The sequence below is a fragment of the Gavia stellata genome, chromosome 12, assembly GCF_030936135.1.
Source record: "Gavia stellata isolate bGavSte3 chromosome 12, bGavSte3.hap2, whole genome shotgun sequence".
In the NCBI taxonomy this organism is placed as follows: domain Eukaryota; kingdom Metazoa; phylum Chordata; class Aves; order Gaviiformes; family Gaviidae; genus Gavia; species Gavia stellata.
The window spans coordinates 19,491,980-19,515,945 of record NC_082605.1 but is presented as its reverse complement, the minus strand read 5'-3'; the positions used below and the strand labels follow the sequence as shown (position 1 = coordinate 19,515,945).

Sequence of the window (23,966 nt, the reverse complement as noted above, 5' to 3'; positions counted from 1 at the left end):
TTGCTCCTCCAAGAGTCCTTGGTGTCATGTTGTTATGGTTCTGATTTAATAGTACTGCCATGCACCATTTGGAGGGAAACTATAAATTTGGCTGCAAAAGGGAGAGGACAATTTAAAGTTTAATTTTTAATGTTTAATTCTAGCTACTGGTGTGAGGCTTTTGTCGCTCCTGAGGCTCTGCCATGCAAACCCAGAGCACAGGTAAATTGTAAGAATAAAGGTAGAGTTAATAGTAAATAATTGCTACATTGCATATACTGCCACAGATAGGTTCTTATTCAGACTGCATGGAGAATGAACGTCTTCTCCGAGGGTCCGGGCTTGTATTTCTAATGCAAAGTATTGAATCTCCGAGCCTGGGCCTGTCTTGCCCACAGATTTGGAACAAGATCTCAGTTCCTAATAGTAAATACTTGGGTACGTGCCCTGTGCGATGCCCGCGGGTAGTGTGCGATTCAGCACCGTGTCTGCCGGTGCTGCCTTGTGCTCCGGGCAAGCTGTAGCTGTCAAGCAGGAGCCAGTGCTGTGCTGGGGCAATAGCGGGTCTCCATCCCCGGGCGGTCCCTGGTGCAGGGGGTTGGTGTCCCCCTTTGATGACCATAACCAGCCTCGGCTCTGCCGCAAACCAGGTAAAGCCACATTGGGGCAGCTCAGGGCGGCTTTTGGTTTTGCCCATTGGTGAAAAGTCCCAAGCAGAGCCGTAGCTTGGTCCCTGAAGTCATGGTCAGACATTTAACATCCTCTCATGAATTGCTCATTCCCCATAAAATAAAAAAATTGCTCATGGTCTCTCACAGACCTGTTTTCGTTCACCATAGGCTGGTTTTCATTTGTTTGGCAGCTGTTAGCGCTGTGCTTTGGGAAGATGAGGCAATGAACCAATGACATAAATGATATCTGGGAGTAGAAACTCCCTCCTGTAGCCACAGACCTGCTTCCTTCTAAATGAGCATGGTGCAAAGAGGCATCGTGTATCCTCTGACTGTGCTGGCGGTGCTGCTCAAGCCACTTAAAACACGGTCAGTAAAAAAAAAGAGCGTATATATATTGTCGAGAAGGGATGGCGGGTGCGGCGTAGCATTGTTCGTTGGCAAGCGAGCACAGAAACTCAGGCTTCAAGGGTGAAATTTGGAACGTGCTTTGGCTTTGAATGGGGCAAAGGTTTGCCCTGGGTCAGCCCAGGCCCCCAGGACCAGCTCAGTTGCACTCGGTGTCATCCCCAGCGCCCCACCAGCAAAATGTCGCTGTAAACGTTCATATGTGGAGCTGTCTCCTGCCCCAAAATCATGGGGGTTTGGGTGATCTTTTTAAAATGGTTTAAAACAGTTGAAATGGCTTAGAAATCTATCAGCTGATTTTTTTAACCCCTCTTGATGCAAACCAAGGCGTTACACATCTGACTCGCCTGCGCTTTCCCCTGCGGGATTGCTTTGGACATGCCAGCGTGGGGGGTCAGTACCCTGCCCCAGGCTGAAAATGTCTCTCCTTAATTGCTGACATGACCAAGGTCCCCTCCATGCTCTCCCTTTCTCCCTACACATCTTAATGTTTTCTTTTCCCTGTAATAAGGAATATGGATGATGACAGAGGTGGTTTCCTACTGTGTAGGGAGGACCCAGTGTAGCTACTCTCAGGCTTCTCTGAAAATGGCAACTGAAAAAAAAATACATAAAAATCGGTATATTCTCTTTTGGGGCCAAAGTATAAGCATCCAGGTCCTGCTGAAACAGGAGACACAGATCTGCTTGCTCCTCTTGGAGCCGAAGGAAACTGCCAGACCTCAACGCAGTGAGATGCAGTGATTTGGTGACCGCAGGGGCGAGGGGCTCGTGCCCCCATCCCCACTTCTTCATCCCGTCCCCGCGCCAGCCACCACCGTGCCTGCTGCTTCGCACGGGGGCTTGGCTTTACAGCTCCCTGTCAAGCGACTTGGGCAAATACTTCGAAAATCAGATGTCCTTACTCTATTTAAGCAACAAACTTAATCTAATATATTTATATCTATAACAGTTTGGAGGTGTGTTGTTGGTTTGGGGTTTTTTTCCCCAAGATGATCCCTGGTGTTTTTCCCACAGGGTGTCTCCCTATGATTGCTCTCGTTACTTAGTGGTTGTTATTGTTGAGATCCCATCATCTGACCCTTTATAATCCCCATATTGCATTACACTGCATTGCTGGACATGCTTGGTGTGTGCTACTATCTGTCAATTTTAGACTGCCCCATCAAGCCTACGAGTTTCTTAAAAGCAATGCAAGGTTGTGTTACACAGGCACATTCTCCAACTTGTTCCGTTTAATGTCTTGGCACTTGGAAATGCCATAGATTGGTAACAGAGGGGAATAAACGTGTGGGTTTTACAAGTAAAAATAATGAAAGCCAACATTGTAGAAATTGCTCTCAAGCCTTTGGCATCAGCACGTGTCCCATCAATTACCTTAAAAATAGAACACGTTTTAGGCACTTGAAGCATGGTTTGATGGCCTGCTTCGCGTCAAATGGTGACACAGGGGTCGGCCCCTCTTGATATTTGAGTTAAAAACTTGTCAACCCTTTTGCTTTCAAGAGAGACAGGTTGGAAGTTTTGAAGAAAATGCACAAATGAGAAAAGTCAATGAAGAGAAACAATCCTGCACGAGAGCCTGCTGGGTTTCACGCAAGAGTTCATCCACACGCGAGCACCTGCCTTAGAAACAGTAAGCAATAAGCATGAATTGTTCGGTACCAAGGGCAGACCTTTTCCTCTGTCGGTTTGCTGCTAAAGCGCTTTTACTTAACACTTGTTAGGTACCTACTTAGCATGAATTTTGAGCTGCTACTTGTAGGGATCGCCTTGTGATCACTGCAGGTACATCTTGTCTTCTGCTTATGCTTTGAGTGTAGCTGCTGGCACAGCTCTCTGCCGTTTGGTAACAGAGCACCTCGTGCAGCAGCTTATTAGTCCGGGGATTCCTGAGCAAGTGTCAAATTGGCGTGAAAATAGCAAGTGCTACTGATGGAAGTGGCTTTCCTGTCTTAATGAAGGTTGAGGAATGAGAGAATATTTTGGAAAGCTCCGAAGAGAATACCTGCAAATGTTATTGGGAAGAAGATGGGAGTTTTGCCTTGGAAAAGACTTCTAGATTTGGCTGTGAATGTGTCCCCAACCTGGAGGGTGTTGTTTGTTGCCTTAACGTGCTGTTTCCAGCACACCAAAACACTAAGCAACGTGTTAGAAAAGGAAGTCAATAGTGAACTCGAGGTAATTTATGGAGGAGAGACCTAAAGTAGGCAAAATGTGATACCCACCTTGGAAATCTGTGGGATTAGCACCCGTGTCGCCAGGCAGCCCTTTGCTCTACATCTGACGGAGAAGGCTTTGCTCCCAGAAGTATAGTGTTTCCTAATCGTGGTATTGACAAGTGATATATTTCAACTTAGAAGAAAACTTGCTTTTCAAATACCTGATAGTGTTCTCAGTATCCCTGTTTTCCTCCTTGAGAGGACTTCATGGGTTTGACCCTACTTAACTTAGTAGATCTGACATGACCATGGCCCAAGATGACCTGGCTGAAGATCATGGAAATACAAGAAGGTGGCCAGTCAAGAAATTAGCAAGTGATAAGTAACCACTGAATAGACAGCTTCTGTGACCCAAACAGCATCGTTTGGGAGAATAACATACCAGCTACTGAAAAGCATTGATTTATTTGATAACATCAGGAAACCATTTATGGTCTCTATTATGGACAGCAATTGCTGGGGGTTAAAACTGCTAGACCAGATAGATTGATGTGTGGGTCTGCTGTTGTGCTTGCTACTGCATAATATAAAATAAGGATGTCCCCTGAAATACCAAAGGGGCAAGCAGAGCCATTCCGTTCTTGGCTTGGGTTTTTGTTATTTTTTCCTTTACCACCTATTTAGTCCTTAAATTTTTGCTCTCTTCCCTGCTGTGTAACAGCATTAATTAAATGAGGACCTTTGGATAATGGCTTTTTAATAGAGCTTAACAGGGCCTTGAACACCATGTTTTGTGTTACAAACACAGCAAAGAGATACCATCATCATGCAGAGACTATTTTGCTGCTGGCAGGCTCTGGTGGAGTGTGGTTGAAACTGGAATGAGAAATACTGCTTAAAAATTGGTGGGGTTTGGTTTCACAGCCTCTCGTCTGTGGTTTCTTTCCTATGAAAGATGCATTTGCAGTTGCAAGGTAAGGATTTGATTCAATGCTACCTGCAAAGAATATTTGAAATTATGAGGGGAAATCTTCCTAATCCAATGAACAGTCCAAACTGCGGCGTACTGAGATCGCACGATAGTGGAAAAATTACCTGCCCATGCTACTCTGCTTTTACAAAGCAGCCATGAGCACAGTGGTGTTGGAGATACGGCTTTCTGGTTTGCTGGGGAAATTTAGAAGCCTATAAAATATTCTGAACAAAGAAGGAGGTACTTCTTAGCTGGAATGGACGCTTAATTAAAAAAGGATTTTGGATAGTCTTCTATAGTTACATCAGTTCTATGAATATTAGCAAAGTAAATCTTTCTAGTTGCTTATCAATTCGGTAAAAAAAAAAATAGTAAAAAGTAGGAGAAGGATGAACCTGAGATGAACTGTCAGCCAAGATCTGTTGATAGTGCAAACAACGTCCATGATAGAGACAGGCCAGCCAAGAAACATGGCATTGGCATTGCATTGGCTGGATGGGAGCAGGGCAGGGATGTGTTGTGGGAAATGCGCTCTATCGGACTGCTCAGGCTGGTTCAAAGGGCTGGTGCCCATCCCCGCATGGACCCCTGTCCCTAAGCACAAGGTGTGTGTTGTACCGACTGTTCCCTGCCTTTTTCCATCTTGCAGGATTTTACCTCAACCAGGATCTGGCGTTTGTGAGAGCTCATCAATTGAGCGATGGTTTGCGCTTGCACAAAAACCACCTGCGATATTCAGTGAGGGTTTAGACCTGGCTAAAGGCAGTGAAGACCCTGCAGTCCCCGGCCCTTTTGAGATATCTGAGACATTACAGATACCGTTACTGTCACTCCACCCACCTACGGTGATTCAAGCATGGGGTGAAGCATTGAAAGGCGTGGTGCCCCGGGAATCCTCTAGAAAATGGCCGTCTCCTGCCTTACTCAATGGGGGACGCACCAGCTGCGCTGAAATGTCAGAAGGGTTTGCACAGCTGACAGGTTGCTGAAAATGGAGCATGGCAGCATCGCCATAAATTTTCTTTATCCAGCCAAGTGCAGCTTAATATAGACTTAGCCACACGGTCTGTCTCCCGCACTGAGACCGAGAGCTGCCACAGCTCATGACCAAAACATGAAGTTGTCGATTTAACCGAATGAACTACTGCTAGCGAGGAGGGCAAAAAAAAAAATCCTTTAAAACTTGTCTTTGTCTTTAGGTTTAAAAAGTAATAGAGGAAGGAGAGAAGAAAGAACATGTCTGAGCTCAGCCAAAACTCTGACGAAGAAGTGTGTCCTGAGGACATCGATGAAGATGAAATCCTGGCAAACCTGTCCCCTGAGGAGCTAAAGGAGCTGCAGTGTGAGATGGAAGTCATGGCCCCAGACCCCGAAGTCCCAACTGGGATGATACAGAGGGATCAGACGGAGAAACCCCCCACGGGGAGCTTTGACCACAGGTCTCTGGTTGACTACCTGTACTGGCAGAAGGCATCCAGACGCATGCTCGAGGATGAGAGAGTTCCTGTCACCCTCTTGCCCTCTGAGGTAATAAGCAAAAAATCACAAATATTTATTATGCATCTGCTGTGGGATCTGTTTTATAGCTTTAATACCTTAACCTGTGTCTGCTTCTGTCCTTTACGTAAGGTACGGTACAAACAAATTTAAATTCATCCTGAAAGCCTTGGCAATGTCAGGATCCAGCTTGGAATAACGTCAGGTTTAGTAATTTTTTAATTGTTTTTCCTAAATATTTACTTAAGCTTTTTAATATAAGAAAATCTTAATTCTGTTTCAGTAAAGCAAATCACTGAGAAATTCTCATAAAATCAGTTTGGATGATGTAGCTCAAATTTGTTTGACTTTGTGTATGGAACAATACCATATTGCTTTTCCGTAGAAGACTGTATTAATCGTATGTATTAGACAAATTAATTGACAGAATTTAATGTCATAGTGGACAAAACCCCAAACCACTGAATTTTAACAATGCGAAACATTCGCTAATGCTCAAGCATGCAAACTCCATGAAGTAGTTCTACCCTTTTCAAAAGAGTATTTAAGTTTATTCTACTATCCCTGTGACTTTGAAATAAACTTAAGGTCATACTTAGATATTTTTCAGGATGAGGGCCACACTTAAAAATAGGTTAACAGAATGGAAACTTGGTCGGATGAAACACATCCATACCTGAACCCAAGTGAATTTGAGGTAACTGGTTTTTATTTTTATTTTTTTAAACACTGATGTTTTTGCTAATACACAAGAGCACAGTACATTATGGGCTTTCCAGGGCAGGTTTCATGGGTTGCCTCTGGAGAGGAGGGGAAATCTGTGGGGTTTTCCCTCCTGCAACACTCTTACCCTCAAAGAAACAATCCTTTTTAACACTTCTGAGGTTAAATCTGGAATTTGAGTGTAGAACTGTCTGCTGCATTCATAACTGGTCAGGCGATCCCCGTACTAAACCCATCCACCACAGCAAATAGGAACCACAGCCCCGAGGGCAGAAGTGACTTTTTGACCATTTTGTCTGACTTTTGGTGCAGGACAAGCCGTGGCACTGCCCTGCCTGAACTAGTGCAAGATATTTTCCTAAAAGGTTTGACCTTTCTTAGTGCTTTAGTAGCATTTCTCAGTGATGGAGGGTCTACTGCAAAAAGATGCTTGGGAAAAAATCTCAGCTAGGAAAGTCTCTGAAGATAGTGGAAATTTGCAACTAATTTTATTTTGATGCTAGAAGCCCCCCTGCCTTGCAACACCTGTGTGCGGAGTCCTGTTTTCTATCTCTGGACTCAAAATAAAACTGAGCTAATATTTTGCTTCATCTTCGTTGACGTGCTTCCTTAGCTGTGATGCTCCGGCGGGTACCAGAGCGGGTGGCCTTGTCTCGTGCTGGGTGACTCCACCGTTGTTACAATGTGCCCTCTTCACTCCTCCTTGGGCTGAGCAAACAGGCAGCGGCTAACACTGATTTCCAGTGGTTTGTAGCATATGAAATAACCTTTCTCTCTTGTCAAGGAAACGATAAAAATTACACAAAATCCAGAAACAGACTTTGGATCAGAGACTCAACCCCCAGAAGGGTTCGAGGACCACCTTACCATAGTATTAAATATGTACAGGATTTAATTGTCAGTGTGCTTAATAGGCAAAGATGAGAAACTGGTTTGCAGCCACTTTAGGAGCAATTGTTCCTGTGTTCCCAAGCAAGCCAGCACAGTCCCGACTTGCAGGCAATGGCACTTTTAAGGATTATTCTATAACGTGTGGGCATAGAGGTATCTAAATCCAGCTGCTGCATGTTTACTTTATCAGAAAGTTAATGTAACAAAGCCATGGTCAATTATTTCAGCTATGAGGTTTTGTCTTCCTTAGAGAAGCGCTGCGGAGGAGACGGAAGGAAAGGCCGGTGGCAGCGGCAAGGCGGCCGATGGCAGGGTGCCGGGAGCAGAAGAAAAAGAGAGACATTACAAAAATGAGCACTTGTCCAACTCAGGAACACATTTTGGGGAGACAAACGAAGATGGAAGCGATAAAGGGAGAGAGGAGGAGGAGGAAGAAGCAGTAGAGGAGGAAGAGGAAGATGATGAAGAGGAGGAGGAAGAGGAAGATGAGACTGAATTGGAAACAAAGGAGACCTACACCAATGAAAACCCTCACAGCAACCAGATAAGTAAGAAACCAGGTACAGAATCAGGAGAAAACACAGAAAAGCCAAATGAAAATGAAAAGAAAATATCAAAATTAAACATCCCAAAAAAGTTAGCACTGGATACCAGCTTCATGAAGCTAAGTGCTAGGCCGTCAGGAAATCAAACCAATTTAGAAGAGAGTTTGGAGAAGGTCCGAAAAAACAACCCGGACGTGAAAGAGCTCAACCTGAACAACATAGAAAACATCCCCAAAGAAATGCTGATAGACTTTGTCAATGCCATGAGAAAGAATAAGAACATAAAAACGTTCAGCTTGGCCAATGTGGGTGCTGACGACAACGTGGCGTTCACGCTGGCCAACATGCTGCGGGAGAACAGGAGCATCACCACGTTGAACATCGATTCCAATTTCATCTCTGGCAAAGGGATCGTTGCTATCATGAGATGCCTGCAGTACAACGAGACGCTGACGGAGCTCCGCTTTCACAACCAACGGAGCATGCTGGGCCACCAGGCAGAAATGGAGATTGCCAGGCTGCTGAAAGCCAACACCACCCTCCTTAAAATGGGGTACCACTTTGAACTGCCAGGGCCCAGGATGGTGGTGACCAACCTGCTCAGCAGAAACCTGGACAAGCAGAGGCAAAAGAGGCAAGAGGAGCAGAGGCAGCAGCAAATGAAAGAGCAGAGGGAGTTGATAGCAATGCTGGAAAATGGACTTGGGTTGCCTCCTGGGATGTGGGAAATGCTGGGGGGACCGCTGCCCCAGCCGAGGATGCACGAACCCCCACGGGCCCCGAAACCGCCCGTCCCCATGGCTGTGTCTCTGAGCAAAAGGCAGGAGAGTGCAAGGCAGCCGGCCCCCGAGCAGCCGTGCAGAGAGAAGCCCGTCGGCTTCAGAGTGGTCAAGCTGAAGAAGACTCAGCGCAAACCCGCCGTGCCGGAGTACGTGGAACCCGCTGAGAAAACCAACCTCAAAGATGTCATCAAAACACTTAAACCAGTTCCCAGGAGAAGGCCGCCTCCCCTCGTGGAAATAACCCCAAGAGATCAGCTACTAAATGACATTCGTCAGAGTAACGTCGCTTATCTTAAACCGGTAAGTGCTCAGCCATGGCCATGAGGGGAGGGAATCGCGTTCGCCCAGCACGCTCCGGAGTTGTCATCTGAAATGTCGGCCGTTCGGTGGGGCTTGCAAACGCACCCGCATGCTGTGTGTCGTCATCGTTTTGCATCAGGCTGCCATTCCTGGGGTGCTGGTGGTTGTTTCCCCTGGCAGTGCTAGGGTATGGCTTGCACAGAGAAATGACAGCAACCGCCGAGGCTGCAGCCTCGCGCATCCCTGTCTGCATCCACACAGGTGAGAGAGAAGAAATTCACTCAGGGGGTAAACAAAAACCACAGAAACTCAGCGTTAGCATGCTAGAAATAATATATTAGTTATGATAGGCAAATGCTATTGTAAGACGTTTGCTTCAGAAGGGCAACAGGTATTATTTTTCACATTAGTCTGCCCTCAGTCCCCCATAAAAACCATGTTCCTCTTTCTGGCAGCCATGTTTTTCTTTACCTCTCACTTTACACAAGAAAGCCCCGCCACTTGGCCCATTTAATAAAGGGTAAACTGAAACACTGGCAGCAAAATAACTTCCCCAAGGTCACTTAAGAAACCGCACAGAGGCAGGAACTGGGTTTCCAGCAACGCGCTGGCCGTGCTCGCCTGCCCCCGCGGTGGGTGCCTCGGCCCCCGGGGTGAGTAACCGCGCTCCTTCAGCGCTGCCACAAACCCGCCGGGCCACGGCTGCGGGGAGCGAGAAGGGTCTGCGGGTACAGTCATGAGCCGGGACTGCCTTCGGTTGGTCTGGTTTAAGTGAAATCAAAAGCTTTAGTGTGAGAGGGAAGTCCCAAACTGTGATAACTGCCTCTTGGTGATGCTCCTACTTGGGTAGCAAATTCATGGGCCACTTCTCAAAATGCTGGCCACCAGCTTTAACCTTTTGCTTTCCTGAAATGTTTTATTTCCTTGCATAGTACCGTTATTCAAGAAATACTAAAAGCTGACTGATCTATTTGTAGCTGGTGATGTTGATGCATCTGTTTGTGTTGCTAAGGCTAGAGGAAGAGGATGGAAAATCCTTTGCGATTAAAAATGGTCAAGTAGTATTTGGTAATTCATATTCTGTTTAATATTGACATTTTTATATAGTGGGCCACGTTTTGCTTTCATTTATACCTACACAGAAATAATTATTCCCTCAGTAATTCCAGAGTAGTTTGTTCTGAAATTTTGGCAGGGGCAGGTCCTGCAGTGACCCTGGTCCAGGGTTAATGTGACCGTTCTGTCCCCAAACCAAGTTTTGGGGCTGTGGTTTCTGCTGGCCAGTCCAACTTGGCTGCAGCCGGGGCCTCTCCTCAGGTCATTTCTGGCCTTTCTAGATCTCAGTCTAGGTTTTGCATTTCGGTGCCGTGTCTAAGATGACAAGACCTGCTCATGTAAAGGTCACGGTTTATCCGTACACGCCAAGACGGTGCTTGTGACGGCAGGTTGGTCCGTCACTGCTGCCGGATCTGCTGCCTCCCCTCCTCTCGGGAAGATGGATGATGATGGTACCAGCACTCTGCCGGGCACAGCCCTCACTTTGCACAGTGATGATTAAGAAATCCAGGTGCTGCCGGGGAGCAATAATGAACCTCAGCCATTTCCCCCAAAATCCTCCGGAGGTTTTTCTAAATGAGGGCTGTGGGGTTTGGGGCGGAGGGATCAATTCACGGTCCATCCTAAATGGGCCACATAACAATTGCTATCACAGCCCGTGGGAAGGTGAAGCAATGGACACACACACATGTGTTGTGGGTTTGGGGTTGTTTTTTGGTTTTGGGGGTTTTTTTTGTCCTCTGTCATTGGGCCAAAGGGCTTGGATTTGGGGCATTAGGGTTTTACTCTCACCTGCCTACTTGATCTTGGTAACTCCTTATTTGCCCCAACATCATTAGCTTCATCTCTAAAATAGGGTTTTACTGCTTGAGCTGAGCTGTGCGTTTGCTCTGTGGTGGGACTTGTTGCCTACAAATTGATTTACTGGGCGTTAAGCATCACAAACAGCAAGTGGGGAATTGCAAACAAAAGAAATTCCCAACCAGAGCTCCTTGAAGCTCCTAGCTGTTATATTGTTGATCTTTTTACAGTTTCTGAAGGTTTGTATTAAGCTAAACTGGCTTGGGAAATAAGACTGAGAAATTTCCTCCTCTTAATACTTACTGTCCTTGTCTAGGTGCCATTGCCAAAGCAGCTGGAGTGAGAGACCAGACTGACCTGAAGAAAACAACTTGGAATAAAGACTATTCAAATTTTGCTTACAACTGTTTCAGCAGATGTTTTCTGCAGAACCCAGGTGGTATATACGACTCTTTGGGAACAAAGCTTGCAATACACACTTTTCTAAGTGTGGTGAAAACGGCTGGCATGGGAAAAGTCAGTGCTAAGCGTTTCCATCAGGTATCAAACAATCCCCGTGCCATCTGTCTGCCAAGTGGATTTGTGGCTCCAGTTTGTTGTGGGAGTATTTTCTCAGAGGCATCAATAACCTTGTCTTTCTAATTTGTCAGCAAACTATTTTGCTTCCATGTTGTCCTTCTGCTGCCAGATTCTGCAGGAACATGCTGTGCTTTATCTTATCTTTCTTTTCACACACATGCTCTTTTATTATTCTCTTGTCCATGAGAAATGTATTTGGTTTCCATGCATACAGCTTCATTTTTTAGGCTAAGGAAACAGAAATGAAATAAAGCTCTCTCCATAAGATTTGTGCAGCACTTCCATGGCTAATGAGACACTCACAGAACAGAATGACTGCTCTGGTACATCAAACACCTCTGCTTGACGGTTTCAAGCCACCTCTATTGCAGAACGTAGTTTAGTTGGTATTGTGCCTGATCAGCATATAAAAGATGATGCCATGCTCTGTTTTGAGAGCTGTAATCTTCATTCCCCACGATTCACCTCTGTCCATCATGTAATGCTTAGTTACAGCCACCTTGGAGCGTGTCACAATGACATTTCAGGTCTCTGTCCACAGCACTCTTAAGTGGCAGGAGGATGAGCCTTACCCCTCTCTTTGCTAGGGGTTTAAGAAACTCATCATACCCCCTAGTATGGGGTGTGAATAGCATGTCTCACCCCTAGCAGGGCTGGATATGATGGGCTTAAACCTGCACATACACAGCTTAGTTTTTCCTTAATGTTTTTGTGAAATTTTTTCTCCTCTCCTTTTTTAAATCCCATTAGACTTTTTTGCTGCAAGCCTTTTTTGTAGAGCAGCTACAGGTAAGTCACACTCTTGTGGAATACATCCACAAGAGAGCAGTTGGGTTTGGGTGGGTGGTTGTTTTGGTTTTTTTTTTCTTTAGAAAGCCCTTTAAAGCTATAAGGCATAGGGAAAGAACAAAGCCTTTCCCTTTGCCAATGTGCAGCTCCCCTGCCTTCCTGTGGCTGATAACACTTGCTCAAAAGGCACAGCTTTGCTGCTCCTGGCAGGATTTCCTTCAGCTGAGTCTCTCCTTGCTCCTGCCTGTAACTCTTAGCAACCTTCTCCTGGCAGCTAAATCCCAGTCCCATCCTGCTCCCCCTTCCCACATTTATTATAACAGTTCTGTAGTATCAGCAATGTCCAGGACCTCTTCAAATCCAAGGTAGTCTCTGCTATCATTAGTTCAAGTTTTCATTTATCCTTGTCCTTTTTGCATCTATCACCTGATCTCTTTCAAATCTCCATCTTCCAAACCTGGAAAGCTCCTTCCCAGCTGTAATGCTGCAGACTTGGGAAATCTGGTTGATGTATTGCCTAAGATGTAGCAAGCAGTTTTTAAGTATCACATAAGGGGGAGGGGAGAGCCATTGCTGCATGGCAGAGACATAAAAAAGGAAGTGACATTTTCATTGCACCCATTTCATACAGCCCTCTCTTTTTGTAAAGGATAAAAGTAGGAAAGGCAAGGAGCTAGGAAATTTTAACCAAGCCCTCACATGGAGCATGGCAGCAAGTGACATGGGCAAAAACCAACTCCCCCAGAAAGGTCTTAAGGCACGCTGCTCTCCATATGGACTTCAAGGCCAGGCTTGTGCAGCTAAGACTTCAGCAGTTAGGACAGGGAGTTACAGAGGAAAATAAAGCATTTTACAATCGACAAAGCAAGCTGCCAGGTGCAAATTACTGCTACACCTAGAAGCAGCCAACACATATTACCAGGGTATATACAGCAGGACCTGTGAGGCCCTGCTCTGATCCACATTGTCCCAGTGAGCAACCTCTTGAGCAGTCACAGGAGGAGGGAGGCAGCCAGATGCAGCAGATTTGGCTTCCTAGCCCTGCTGAAGGCACAGATCCCAGTAATCTTAGAGTGCTGAAACAGCATGAACAAATGCTTAAGTACTCCACCTCTATCGAGAAGCCTTTGTAAGGATGCAAGAGCAAGGCCATAATCTTCCTCCAGCTCAGAAGTCCCTTGTGCCTCAACAAAATTAATACAGAGCATTCAAAGCCAGCAGCTCATCGCAAGCATGGGCTTGTGGCACAAGCTGCAGGGTGACAGCAGATCTCCCACCACCACTCTAGGGAGCTCCACCAACCCTAGGAAGAGAGACAAGCTTAAATTTCCAGCCCCTTTTCCCAACCTGACATAAATGCACTCAGTAGTCACAATTAGAGTTTATTTTTCTTTGTAACTGTGCAGTTTTTAAAATTCTACAATAATGATGAAGTCATAGGCTACTATGTTCTTTAAGTGTGAAAACACTTTTCAAAAAACAAAGACCATGCGCTACAAGTGAGGAACAGGCCACTGACTCTTCAGCTGGAATATACAGACATTTTCAATAAATACTGATCACTTTAACACTTAAATGGAATGACACGTTCAGATTTCCACACAGTCCACTATGAAAACAGTATGGTAAGTTACATAAAAGCATCAACTTTAAGGATACTTGCTTTTTTGTTAAATTAATTACTTTCTAAGAAAGAGAAATGCAAGACTATTTGAAATGGAGTGTCACCTGGACAACTTCCCCCCCCCTATTATTGGTAAGCTCCTCTTAACAAGATAATTCCATCAGAGCTGGCAGTTAAGTTAAAATTTTATATAAAAGAATCCCATACACCACTTTCCAGAGTTGCTATAGGCAAGTATCTTAATGAATTTGGAATGGGTTTTCAAAAACTGTATCTTGACATTTATTGCTTTTACTTGTAAACCTGAAATCCAGTTTATTCCTTTGAAGAGTGTCAGAAGTACAGAGCAGTGAGATGCATGTTTTACTTATATCTTTGCATTCTGGTTAAGAAGAAAGAAAAAGATGACCCATGCTCAAGAACACACATACACCTCCATTTACAAAACAGCCTATACAGACTAAAGCAGAACAAGGTAAGTCCTAAAGTAGCAGTATTTAAAAACATCAATAGGGTAGAAACCTAGCTCATCCAACGTATCTGAAAACCATTTTTGCTCCCATGCTTGGCCATAGTTTAGCTGGTATGCAAGGAAGTTTGGCTGTCCTGTGGAGAGGAGCAGTTTCTATAGATCAAGATTTCGAAGAGAACAAAGGTGCATTTTACTGGAACTGACGGAGGCACAGTGCCATATGTATTCTTCATGCTTAGATCTATTTAGACTGTTTCCCGGCTGCTAAAGGAGGAATGTGAGGTGAGGACAGGAACCCATATTTGTTACAAGTATTGCACAGTTTTACTGCTTGCCAGTTAAGCTAGCGACATGATCTCTATACAGACTACTCAAGGTATTTGGAGGATGCAAAAGATACCTACTTTTGATACATTCCAGCTTCACCTTGAATATTGCCAGCCTGAAGATGCTACCCACCATGAACTGGCTAAACTGCTATCTTGTAGAACTGAGCTGGAAGGGGTGTTACTTTTAATAGACAAATTTGCTACAATACAGTTTGAGAGACTGCATTCCATAGGTTTCCATCTCTTCCTCCTCTACCCCCCCCCCCAGAAGAAGAGACAAGCAAACATGTTTAAGTTAGTATGTATTTGTGTAAACACCAGAACATTTTGCTATACAATAGAAAAAAAGTTGCTGCTGTTATGTTCTTAGAGGAGCCCTGAAGATCTTGCAATACCTGTATCCTGCAACTATTAATCTGTACCACGTGCATTTCCTGTTTTGTACACAAACTGAAAGCAAGCTTGAACAATAGTAAATAGCAACTACCCTCCTGCAACAGGTAAAAATGCCACATTGCAGCTGCTTACTCCTTCACTTTAGATATGTAGTCAGCCAGTTTGTTGATACTATCCTCTTGCTGTTCTAAAGCATCCAGTATGATGCCCATCGGGGTCTTCTTCAAGCCTATTCCTTCCATCTTGTTCTCCAGCTTGTTCTTTATGTTCCGGAGCCTCAGAGAAGCATGGACAAACATCACTGGCATGACAGAAACACACTTATTAATTGTTAATGCCCACGGAATGCATAGTTCTTGCAGCGTTCATCTTAAGACACGCTCCAATGCCATGACATCACTGGAAGATGAAGCCTCAATGACTGCTTAAGTAACCGCAGGTACCCATTTAATAATAACACTAAAGATGGCTTGCGCTGTTTTGTGTGTGTACCCTTCCCTCCAGTTTTGTTTTGGGATCATTTAAATAGAGATAGTAAAGGCAACAGTGAATTTAGATTCTGCAGATTTATTTGAGAAAGCTCAAGACACATGCCCCTAGCCCCCCAGAGAAGAGGAAAAATACTTACAGAGGAGAGGAAGCGTGATCCCAAACATGAACACCATGACATCTCCCAGATAGGAGATCAAGAAGTAGCTAGACAGCATGATGACCACAACAAATGTGGTTGGGTACTGCTTCTTCAGTCTGCGGAGTATATCCTTGTTGTGCGATACCCACACGAACCCCATGAACACCAGCACCACCACAGTACCACCAATAAGCATATTCAGGGGACTCAGAAATCTGGAGAGAAGAGGGGAAAAAAGAAGCGTCCTGTTTTAGAGCCTTTGTGACTTGTCCATATAACAAACATCTAGCTTGCTGATAACCTGTTACTAGGGAGGTAAGCTGTTAAGTAGTCAGTTGTTGCTGTCAACACCTTTCTCAACCTCTGATTTTTAGGCAGAAGCTAATTAAAGCAACAAGTGCAACTGAACAAGCAACCCTTAGCAGTGAATTTGAATAGTCTTTGTCTTTATGTTCTCTTCCTGAGTATAGCTCAGAATAATGAGAGTTTCTGCAGCACCTCATTGATAGAAGCACTTACCACCACAACCTCTCTTACCTGTGCAATCAACACATTCACTTGATGTCAGACCCAGAGTTAGCAAATCCCAAGAGCAGATGGAGCCAACAATCAGTTGCTCAAGGGGTATAATCTTTTCCCTACACATGACCAAAACCAGGCTCAGCCTAGGCCTTCAAATGAACTAGTTTTTCCATGTTGTCTTGTCTAGGTTTGCAAAATGGGACAGGTAGAGTAACATTGAGTAAAGGAAGTTACTTCACTTATTTCTGAATAAACCTTTGTACTGGTTTACACCCAAACAAAATAATTTTATGAACCTGCAGAAGGAGCTTACGACCATCAGCACAACAGATGGAAGCCCAGTCCCAAGCATGCCTGAGCGTCAGAAGGAACTGGAATATGGGATAAAGGTCTTACAGGAAGAAGAGCCAGGCCTGGCAAGAGGGTCACTGCTGAGGTTTGTGTTCTATTATTGTTATCAGAATTACCAAGCAAACCAAGCCATGAAGTGGATCAGCTTTGGACTATAAACAGCAAGTCCCTTTTTTGGACCAGGGCAAGAACATCACCTGCTCAAACCACTTTCCCAAGTATTTAGAGCTTGTTTAGAGTCAAGCTTTCAGCAATGACTTTTCTTAGCTTGTTTCTGTACTTGCACAAAGTCCAGGCTCTATTATATTTCACTTATATAGTAATAAGTTACGTGATTCCAAGTGCATTCTGATTTACTTCCTTGTATGTGCAATGATCTAATTACACAGCAGTTGAAGGCTCCGAGATGTTACAACTGTGAGAGCAGTGTAACACTGCCCTGATAAAGCCAGATGTAGTCAAGATTTCCTCTTGTAGACTTTGTAGTCAGTCTTACTGTTCCAAAGCTAACAGGCACAATGACTCACCACTCCACCCCGCTGCTGAGGAAGATGCTATGGTTTGTGGTCTGTGCTTCGTATCTGGCACAGGCAGAAGAAGTCGGTGCTGGACTGGTACGCCAACGCTTTACCTGCAGTGCCAGAGAGCATTTTTCTAGAGCAGGAAGAACCCCCAAGAATTATTTCAAAGAATCAAGAGCCAGTCTCTGCTCTAAGTCAGTTGTGCCAACAGGAGACAGGACGACTGGATGGAAAGAGATTAAAATTCAGACTGGTTCCCCACCTGCTTCTGCTACTCATGCTGAAAAGCCAGCAGGGCCTTTTGGAAGTGGTGATAGGGCAGACTTGCTTGTTGCATCTGAGTCAATCCCTGTAGCCAGCCAGATTATTTTTAGCTCTGAATTGTCAATCTTAAGTTTCCAGGACGGAAAAAGTGAACAGCATTGCTCTGGAAAGAAAGCAGTTTCATCTGTGCTCCTTTGTAGCAGGAAAAGGAGGGCAACTCATGACTGGACCACACTAGTGCCTGGTTTATATGCGTATTACTGGACATATGAGATTCTTATAGTACAAGTCACCTCCACATCACAGCTAGCTTGGAGCAGAAATGGCCAAACTTACTCAGACAACTCACAGCAACCAATTTTTTTGTTCCCAAAAACCTACAGGCAAGATAATCCTGGAAGCTACAGAGGGCTAGGTAGAGCTCCGCACTATGTTTTCCACGTGCCTGGTAAATAATACTCTCAAAGCTTTATCTTCCCTTCCCTCTACTCTCATTACAACTTCAGAAACTGGTGGTGAAAAGCAATCCCTCTATATTTATAAGGAAAAGACCAAAGACTTCTCTGCTCTATACTGCTTTCAGTATTACACAGGTTCTGTGTAACTGACTGGCTGTAAGGGATGTGAAGGGAAAAAAAAGAATGCATTCAAAAGATCCAACTTTCCTAGGGAAAGTTATTTGAATTACATGTTTTCTGAAGTGGGCTGCATTCCAATGTGTAAAAGGAAACAGTGCACATAAGTATCAAGTGAAGTCATTCAGAGACGCATAAAAACAGATGGGGATAGCAGTTGCCACTAAAAACTGGTATTCAAATTATCAGCCATGTGTCCACAGACTTCAATGCTGTTGATTACAGTACTGGATAGGGTGTCATATGCCAAGCTCCCGTTTATTGCTTGACTCACCCACAGTGTAATTCACAACGCTATGATTCTCCTAGAAATTCGTATATAGAAACTTCTCCAGCAATAGCATTTTTCAGGAAGGCAGACCTCCTTATGCAGTTTTGCTCAGATCTGTTGGCACACTGCTCTCAGTAACACAATACCTAAAGACTAAAAAGGAAAAAACATGGACATGTTATTTTAGAACACCAGTGTCTGGGGAAAAAAAGAGAGCTGTACAACAGCCTTAGAAGTCGCCTTACAGTTGAACCACTAGCATTGATATTGGCCTTATTTATGTAGAGATCAGAACACAATATACCAAATTCATGCTCAGGCAAGAAGGCTGAAGTCTTTCAAAGCTGCAGAGACAAGGTAAGCGACCAGCCATTAAGTATGTTACAAGATACTTTCTAAATATAATTCACTTAAGCAGGGATTTATGAGACCTCTCAAACACCTAAAAATGTAATGCGTGGAACTATTAGCACAGCAATGGTGTGGTAACTTGAGTTTACACCGTTCAGATAACTTAGGGGAAGAAAAACTCTTTTGGGGTTGGAGAAGAAAACCACTAACTCTCACTACCCTGAAAGGAGTCGGTATGGCAGGACTAAATAGCATTTGGGGTGCTAACAGCTCAGAGTAGCCTATAGCTGGATGATCTTCTGCACTGCTCTCTGTGGCGGACAAGGTACAGCTCTGGTAGGATGCTGTGACCTCCAGTACAACTGGGACAAACTGGCAAGGAAAAGCTGTCACCTAGATTCAGTTCCAGCAGGGTTCCAGGGTGACTTGAAATTATACTCTGCTGCCCTTCAGACACTACCTTTCCTTCATCATCTGCTTTGATACAAAGTAAAGAGATGGGAAAAATAAATAAAATAAGAGAAACATCCTGCCTGGCTGCAGGGACACAAGCATTGTCCTGTGCCAAGTAGCACTGTGGGACACTTTGTATTTGTTGAAGTAGTATCAGAACACAGCAGAGATGCAGCAGCTGGGGGTGCAGTTGTGTGGGAAGAAGTACTGGTAGCGAAGCAGCTAACTCTGGCCAGCAACAACAGATTAAGATGAGATTATTTCTTTTTTACTGGATTTGTATTTCTAGACTCTTCCCTACATGCAGGACAAGACAGGTTAGATTTCCCACATAGGTGCAGGAAAGCCCAAAGAGCTCTGCTTTCAGCAACTTACCACATCACCTCTTCCTGACAGGTTATTTCATATCTGCACACGTGTGCACAGACTTCTCGCAGGAGAGGTGAGCAATATACAAAATCCCGCTATAGCGCAGGGAAGAAAGAGTGAGGCAAGACGCATCCTTTGTACAAGACAAGAAGCCCCCAGCAGCATGAGCCCAGAAACAGGACAGGGCACAAAAAAAGCAAAAGCAAGCTAGCTCCATCCTTAAATCACCTCCATGTTAGATGACTGTCTCAGGGTGATTATTCAGCAGTTGCTGTCACATCTGTTTCTTTTGCACGTGACCTGGCAAGTCTGAACAAAGGCATGGAGTAGGAGACTTCCAGTCATTGAGAACAACATCTTTTTACTTTGAGCAACTCCGTTAGGCCATTACATCAAATAAGCATGAAAATTCCCTTCTAGAAGGCCTTTTGCTCCATCATGTTCCAAGCAGTGGGCAGGTTAGAGCACTTAAATGCTTCCTTTCTCATTTGTATTAATTTAAACAACTTTAAACAAGTTCTGCCTCCTCTCTCCCTATACATCTAGCTTTAGCGAGGTTATATAGCTGTAACTAGAGATAGCACATAAAACTACGTATGGCATGTTGTTGCAGGTGATAGCCCTCAGCATCCACATATTTAGCAATGCTTCTTTACTTACTGTTGCTCACTTATATTGCTTTGAGAACAGGAGACAGATTCCTCTCTGTAAAACTGCCAGACCTTTATAAAGTTATGTACTAACATTATTATGCAACATTATGTTTTAAAGTAATGTATTTTGCTCGCTCATTCTTGACCTTTCATTAGGCATTACAGAAACTAAGCATTTTGCTATGCTGGAGTCTTTGTTTTCACAAGGGAATCATTATAAGCATGTCAGCTAAGGTAGTGGTCTGGGGGAAGAAAAAAAAAAAAGACAAGACACACACTAGTTGATTGCTAGGGGTTATGCAGGTGGACAGCAGATGTTTTAAGGAAGAAGTGGTGAAGGAAAGAGACATGGAAGCTCAGGCTGCAGGGAAGACATTATGCCAGAAGACAATGAAGACTCTTTGATGCAGCACTCCAAAATCCAGTACTCCTTTTAATACTGTCAGATTTAGAAACTAATTTTTAGCAAGTACACAGCAACAAAAGCCTAGAAGAAATTACATCAGTTTAAGTAGTTAAGGTTGAAATGCAAGGCAGAGAAGCCTTGTTGGAGTAGGTGAAAGCACAGACACGTTCCACTTATTAATCAGACTGATTGTTTGAGGGAGAGTTGCAAGCTGTTGTGGGAGGCACTAATTTTAATAAATATCTGTATAGCACTCACAATGACAGGGCCCTGGCTCAGGTTAAGAATGGGCAGTCCAGTTGCTATACAACTGTGACAAAGGGCACAATTTAATTTAGTAAAGCTCTTGGTTTTTATCAGCAGTCTACTGCAAAAGAGCTGGGGGTGGGGAGGAAAACAAAAAGTAGAAAGTACACTAGTCCAACTTCATTCTTAAAGGAATTTGCAGGGCGGGATGGGTGGAGGAGGCAAGGCTGCTACCACCAGCCTGTATTAGTAGAATGACATTAATTAAAGTAGTTTTAGTTTCTTGTTCACCGATTTATTATTTTCTACCTAGTCCTGCAGGCTGAAAGTAAAATTTATATTGTTGCAAAGCACAAAACATCATTTACATGTAACAGTAGCTATCAGAGAAGGCAAATGGGGGTGGAAGGCCGGGAAATGATGCAGAAACGATTACGATTCCATTACACTCACAGCAAGGTTATTCCATGCCTTGCAGAAAGATGGTAAAAGACTGGAGATGTCAACTTTGTTGTACAAGAGGCAGTCAGCTGAAGCCGTGGCAATAAGCGCTGTACTTCCAGTTTCAAGAAAGCTCTAGGCTACAATTTCCACGTCAGCCCAGCACCACCACAGCAATCAAGCGCTACAATAGCTGAAAATATTATCTCTGCATTACAAGTCTGTCTGTATCATTAGATGGTTTAAGAACCGGTAGCGTTGGTCATGGGCTAAGTTTAGTTTTGATCATGGGAAGACCACTGCATTCATTAGCAGTTTCAATAATCCTGCCCCTCAGCCTGTATACAGCCCTGGAGTTCCTAAAAAGCCATGATTCATCATTTATCACTCATGGATTCCTGCCCATTACAAAATGAAGTGCAAGACAACAACTTAGTCATCAATTTAAATTTAATCAGGAGAACTTTCTTTACCTTTCTCCCAAAGCCACAGTCTGGCCAAGAGAAAAATCTTTTTAATAACAGAAATGGACAGTTTTTCTCTATTGAATTGTTATCCTGTTTCCTTCAGAGCTCTTCTCCCATCCTTTTTTACTTCAGTGTTAGAAGAATCAGATTTGTCATATACCAAAGGCTTTAAGACAAGCAATAAAAAAATAATATTTGAGATCAAAATCCCACTCTAGGTGTTCCTCATCCACAAGTTTTCAGCTCAGAGGGTTACCACTTAACATTAAGATATTAGAATTGCAGTTCTGATATTAATCTCTATCTCCTGGGGCTCTCTTCCTCCTCCACCTCCCACCCCAGCAAAACAGTGGGAAATAAGTGGGAGATATATCACCCTTGATCTGAAGGGAGATCAGAGTTCAAGGGGAGGAAGGAATTTAGGAGACTGAGTAAAAGCTGCTGCCATGCCAGTTTTCCAACCAGAGATATCAAAACTGTTTACATTTTTTTCTCCACCTGCTTGGGGAAAAGAGCTGTCAACCTGCTTTCCAGGGCCACGGTGATTTACTTACTCATTTAGAGCTGGCTACAGCATCACATTGCCAAACAAGGGAAGATGAACACAGAAGTTTAGACCAAGGTGGTATAAGAACAGCAAGACCATGGAAGTCTCATTTTACCAGTCCAGTAGTCTATTGAACTGACTGCAACATATCCCCACCAAAATTAAGAAGAAAGCCTATGCCAAACCTTTAACCATCATATGCATCAAGAAGAAAAAACAGGGTTCACAGCCCCTCCTTTCACAGAGTGCAAGCCAAAACTCTCTGCAGAAAATCTTCACCACCTCAGACACTGGGTCAAGAGCTTCAGAAGTCCTACCAAGATGCAGACTGCTTAACAACAACAAAAATGGATTTAGGGGAAGAATCTTAAGCCTCTGCAATGTACAAGGTAAGATACACTTCAGCCAAAACCACTCTGGCCTAGTGGCTGGGCAATTCTCCAATTTAAGCGTTTGTGCATTGTTTGCTGAGAAGAGTAGAGTATTCCAGTTTCCATATTAAAAGCTTAATCATCAGCCTCTGCTGCATGTCTTGCTTAAGAGCTTTCTGACCAAAGACCCTAGAGCAATACTTGACAAAGAGTCACATAAGCTTTGACTCAAAAGATTATTATAAGGTTATTATAAGGTTATTTCCCAATTCTATTCAGAAAAGGTGGGCCTGACGGAACATCATAACAGCAGATGGTCCTGCCTCAAAGGTCTCAATCCTGCCCACCAAAATGAAGCGAATGGGTACCTTATTTATTTTATATTAAAGGTTTTTCAGTATGAGCTAGCTCAGAAATAAGAAAGGCTTGCTCTATCCCCTGGACATAAGCTTAGAACTGTAACAGAGAGCAGAATTAATATTTTTTTTTTTTTTACTTCAAAATGCTAAAGCTGAGATAAGCTTCAATCACACTGGACAGATTTAGTGAAGAAGCGCAGATCACTGCGCAGGATGCAGCTCAGTTATTCAGAGAGCGGCGACATCCGGCACACAAACCCATCACTGCTTTCTGCCAGGCGCACGGTGCCCCCCGACAAGCTGGGTGCCCGGAGCCCTCTCCCCTGGGCAAAAGGGCTTGATGAGCAGTCCGTGGAAGAGGAAGATGAGAGGGAGTCCTCAGATCTGTCAGACCCCACCAATAAATAAGTAAGTCCTAAACCCCACTCCTAACCTAACAAGCCCCCCCTCCACAAGGGAGGCTGTAACCAGGCCTTAATTTTTTAAGCGACACGAGGGAAATCAGAGGTTTAAGGCGAGGCAGAGAAAAGCAGCTTCTCTACCCCTGCACGCCCAACATCCCATCCGGCCGCGCAGCGCTCGGGGCCCGGCCGGACCCTTTCCCCTGGCATCGGGCCGAGGCGCAGCGCCGCCCGCCCGGGGAACGGGTCCCCCCCGGGGAACGGGTCCCCCCCGGGGAACGGGTCCCGCCCGGGCCCACCGCCCCCCGGCCCCTCCCCGGCCGCCCGCTGTCGTTGGGAGAGCGAGGCCCACGCACTGACCCCACGATGGAGACGACGGCGGCGGCCACCATCAGGTAGTTGGTCTGGTAGTAGAGGAGGTTGCTGACCACCCGGTTGTTCCATTTCGAGATGTCCTTGAAGTCGGGCCGGGCGAAGCGGTCCGAGCCGGGGAAGAAGTCGTCCCAGGCCCGCAGCGGCGCCACCTGCACCTCCATGGCTGCCGCCGCCCCCGCCCCGCCGCCGCGCAGGCCTAAGAGCGCCGCGGCACCGCCCCGGGGCGGCTCCCGGCCGGCGGCCCCGGCACCGCCGCCGCCCGGCGCTTCTCGCCGCGGGGGGCGAACGCTGCTGAAGCAGTGAAGAACCGGGCAGCAGCACAAGCGACAGGCGTGTGTCACGCCGCGCTGCCCTG

At 44.9% G+C, this 23,966-nt stretch overlaps 2 protein-coding genes across 2 annotated transcripts; one reads left to right on the top strand and one right to left on the bottom strand.

Annotated features, from left to right (window-relative positions):
* Nucleotides 1-5,429: 5,429 nt before the first annotated feature.
* LMOD3 (leiomodin 3) lies at nt 5,430-11,131 on the top strand. Its single transcript, XM_009817340.2, has 3 exons — nt 5,430-5,720; nt 7,555-8,931; nt 11,105-11,131. The coding sequence occupies exons 1-3, from the start codon at nt 5,430-5,432 to the stop codon at nt 11,129-11,131; spliced, it is 1,695 nt and encodes a 564-aa protein (XP_009815642.2).
* A 2,394-nt stretch (nt 11,132-13,525) lies between these two features.
* Nucleotides 13,526-23,772, bottom strand: ARL6IP5 (ADP ribosylation factor like GTPase 6 interacting protein 5). The gene is made up of 3 exons (XM_059823286.1): nt 23,597-23,772; nt 15,606-15,823; nt 13,526-15,278 (listed from the first exon to the last, which is right to left on the bottom strand). Exons 1-3 carry the CDS (start codon nt 23,770-23,772, stop codon nt 15,106-15,108), a joined length of 567 nt encoding a protein of 188 aa, XP_059679269.1. The 3' UTR covers nt 13,526-15,105.
* Nucleotides 23,773-23,966: the final 194 nt, after the last annotated feature.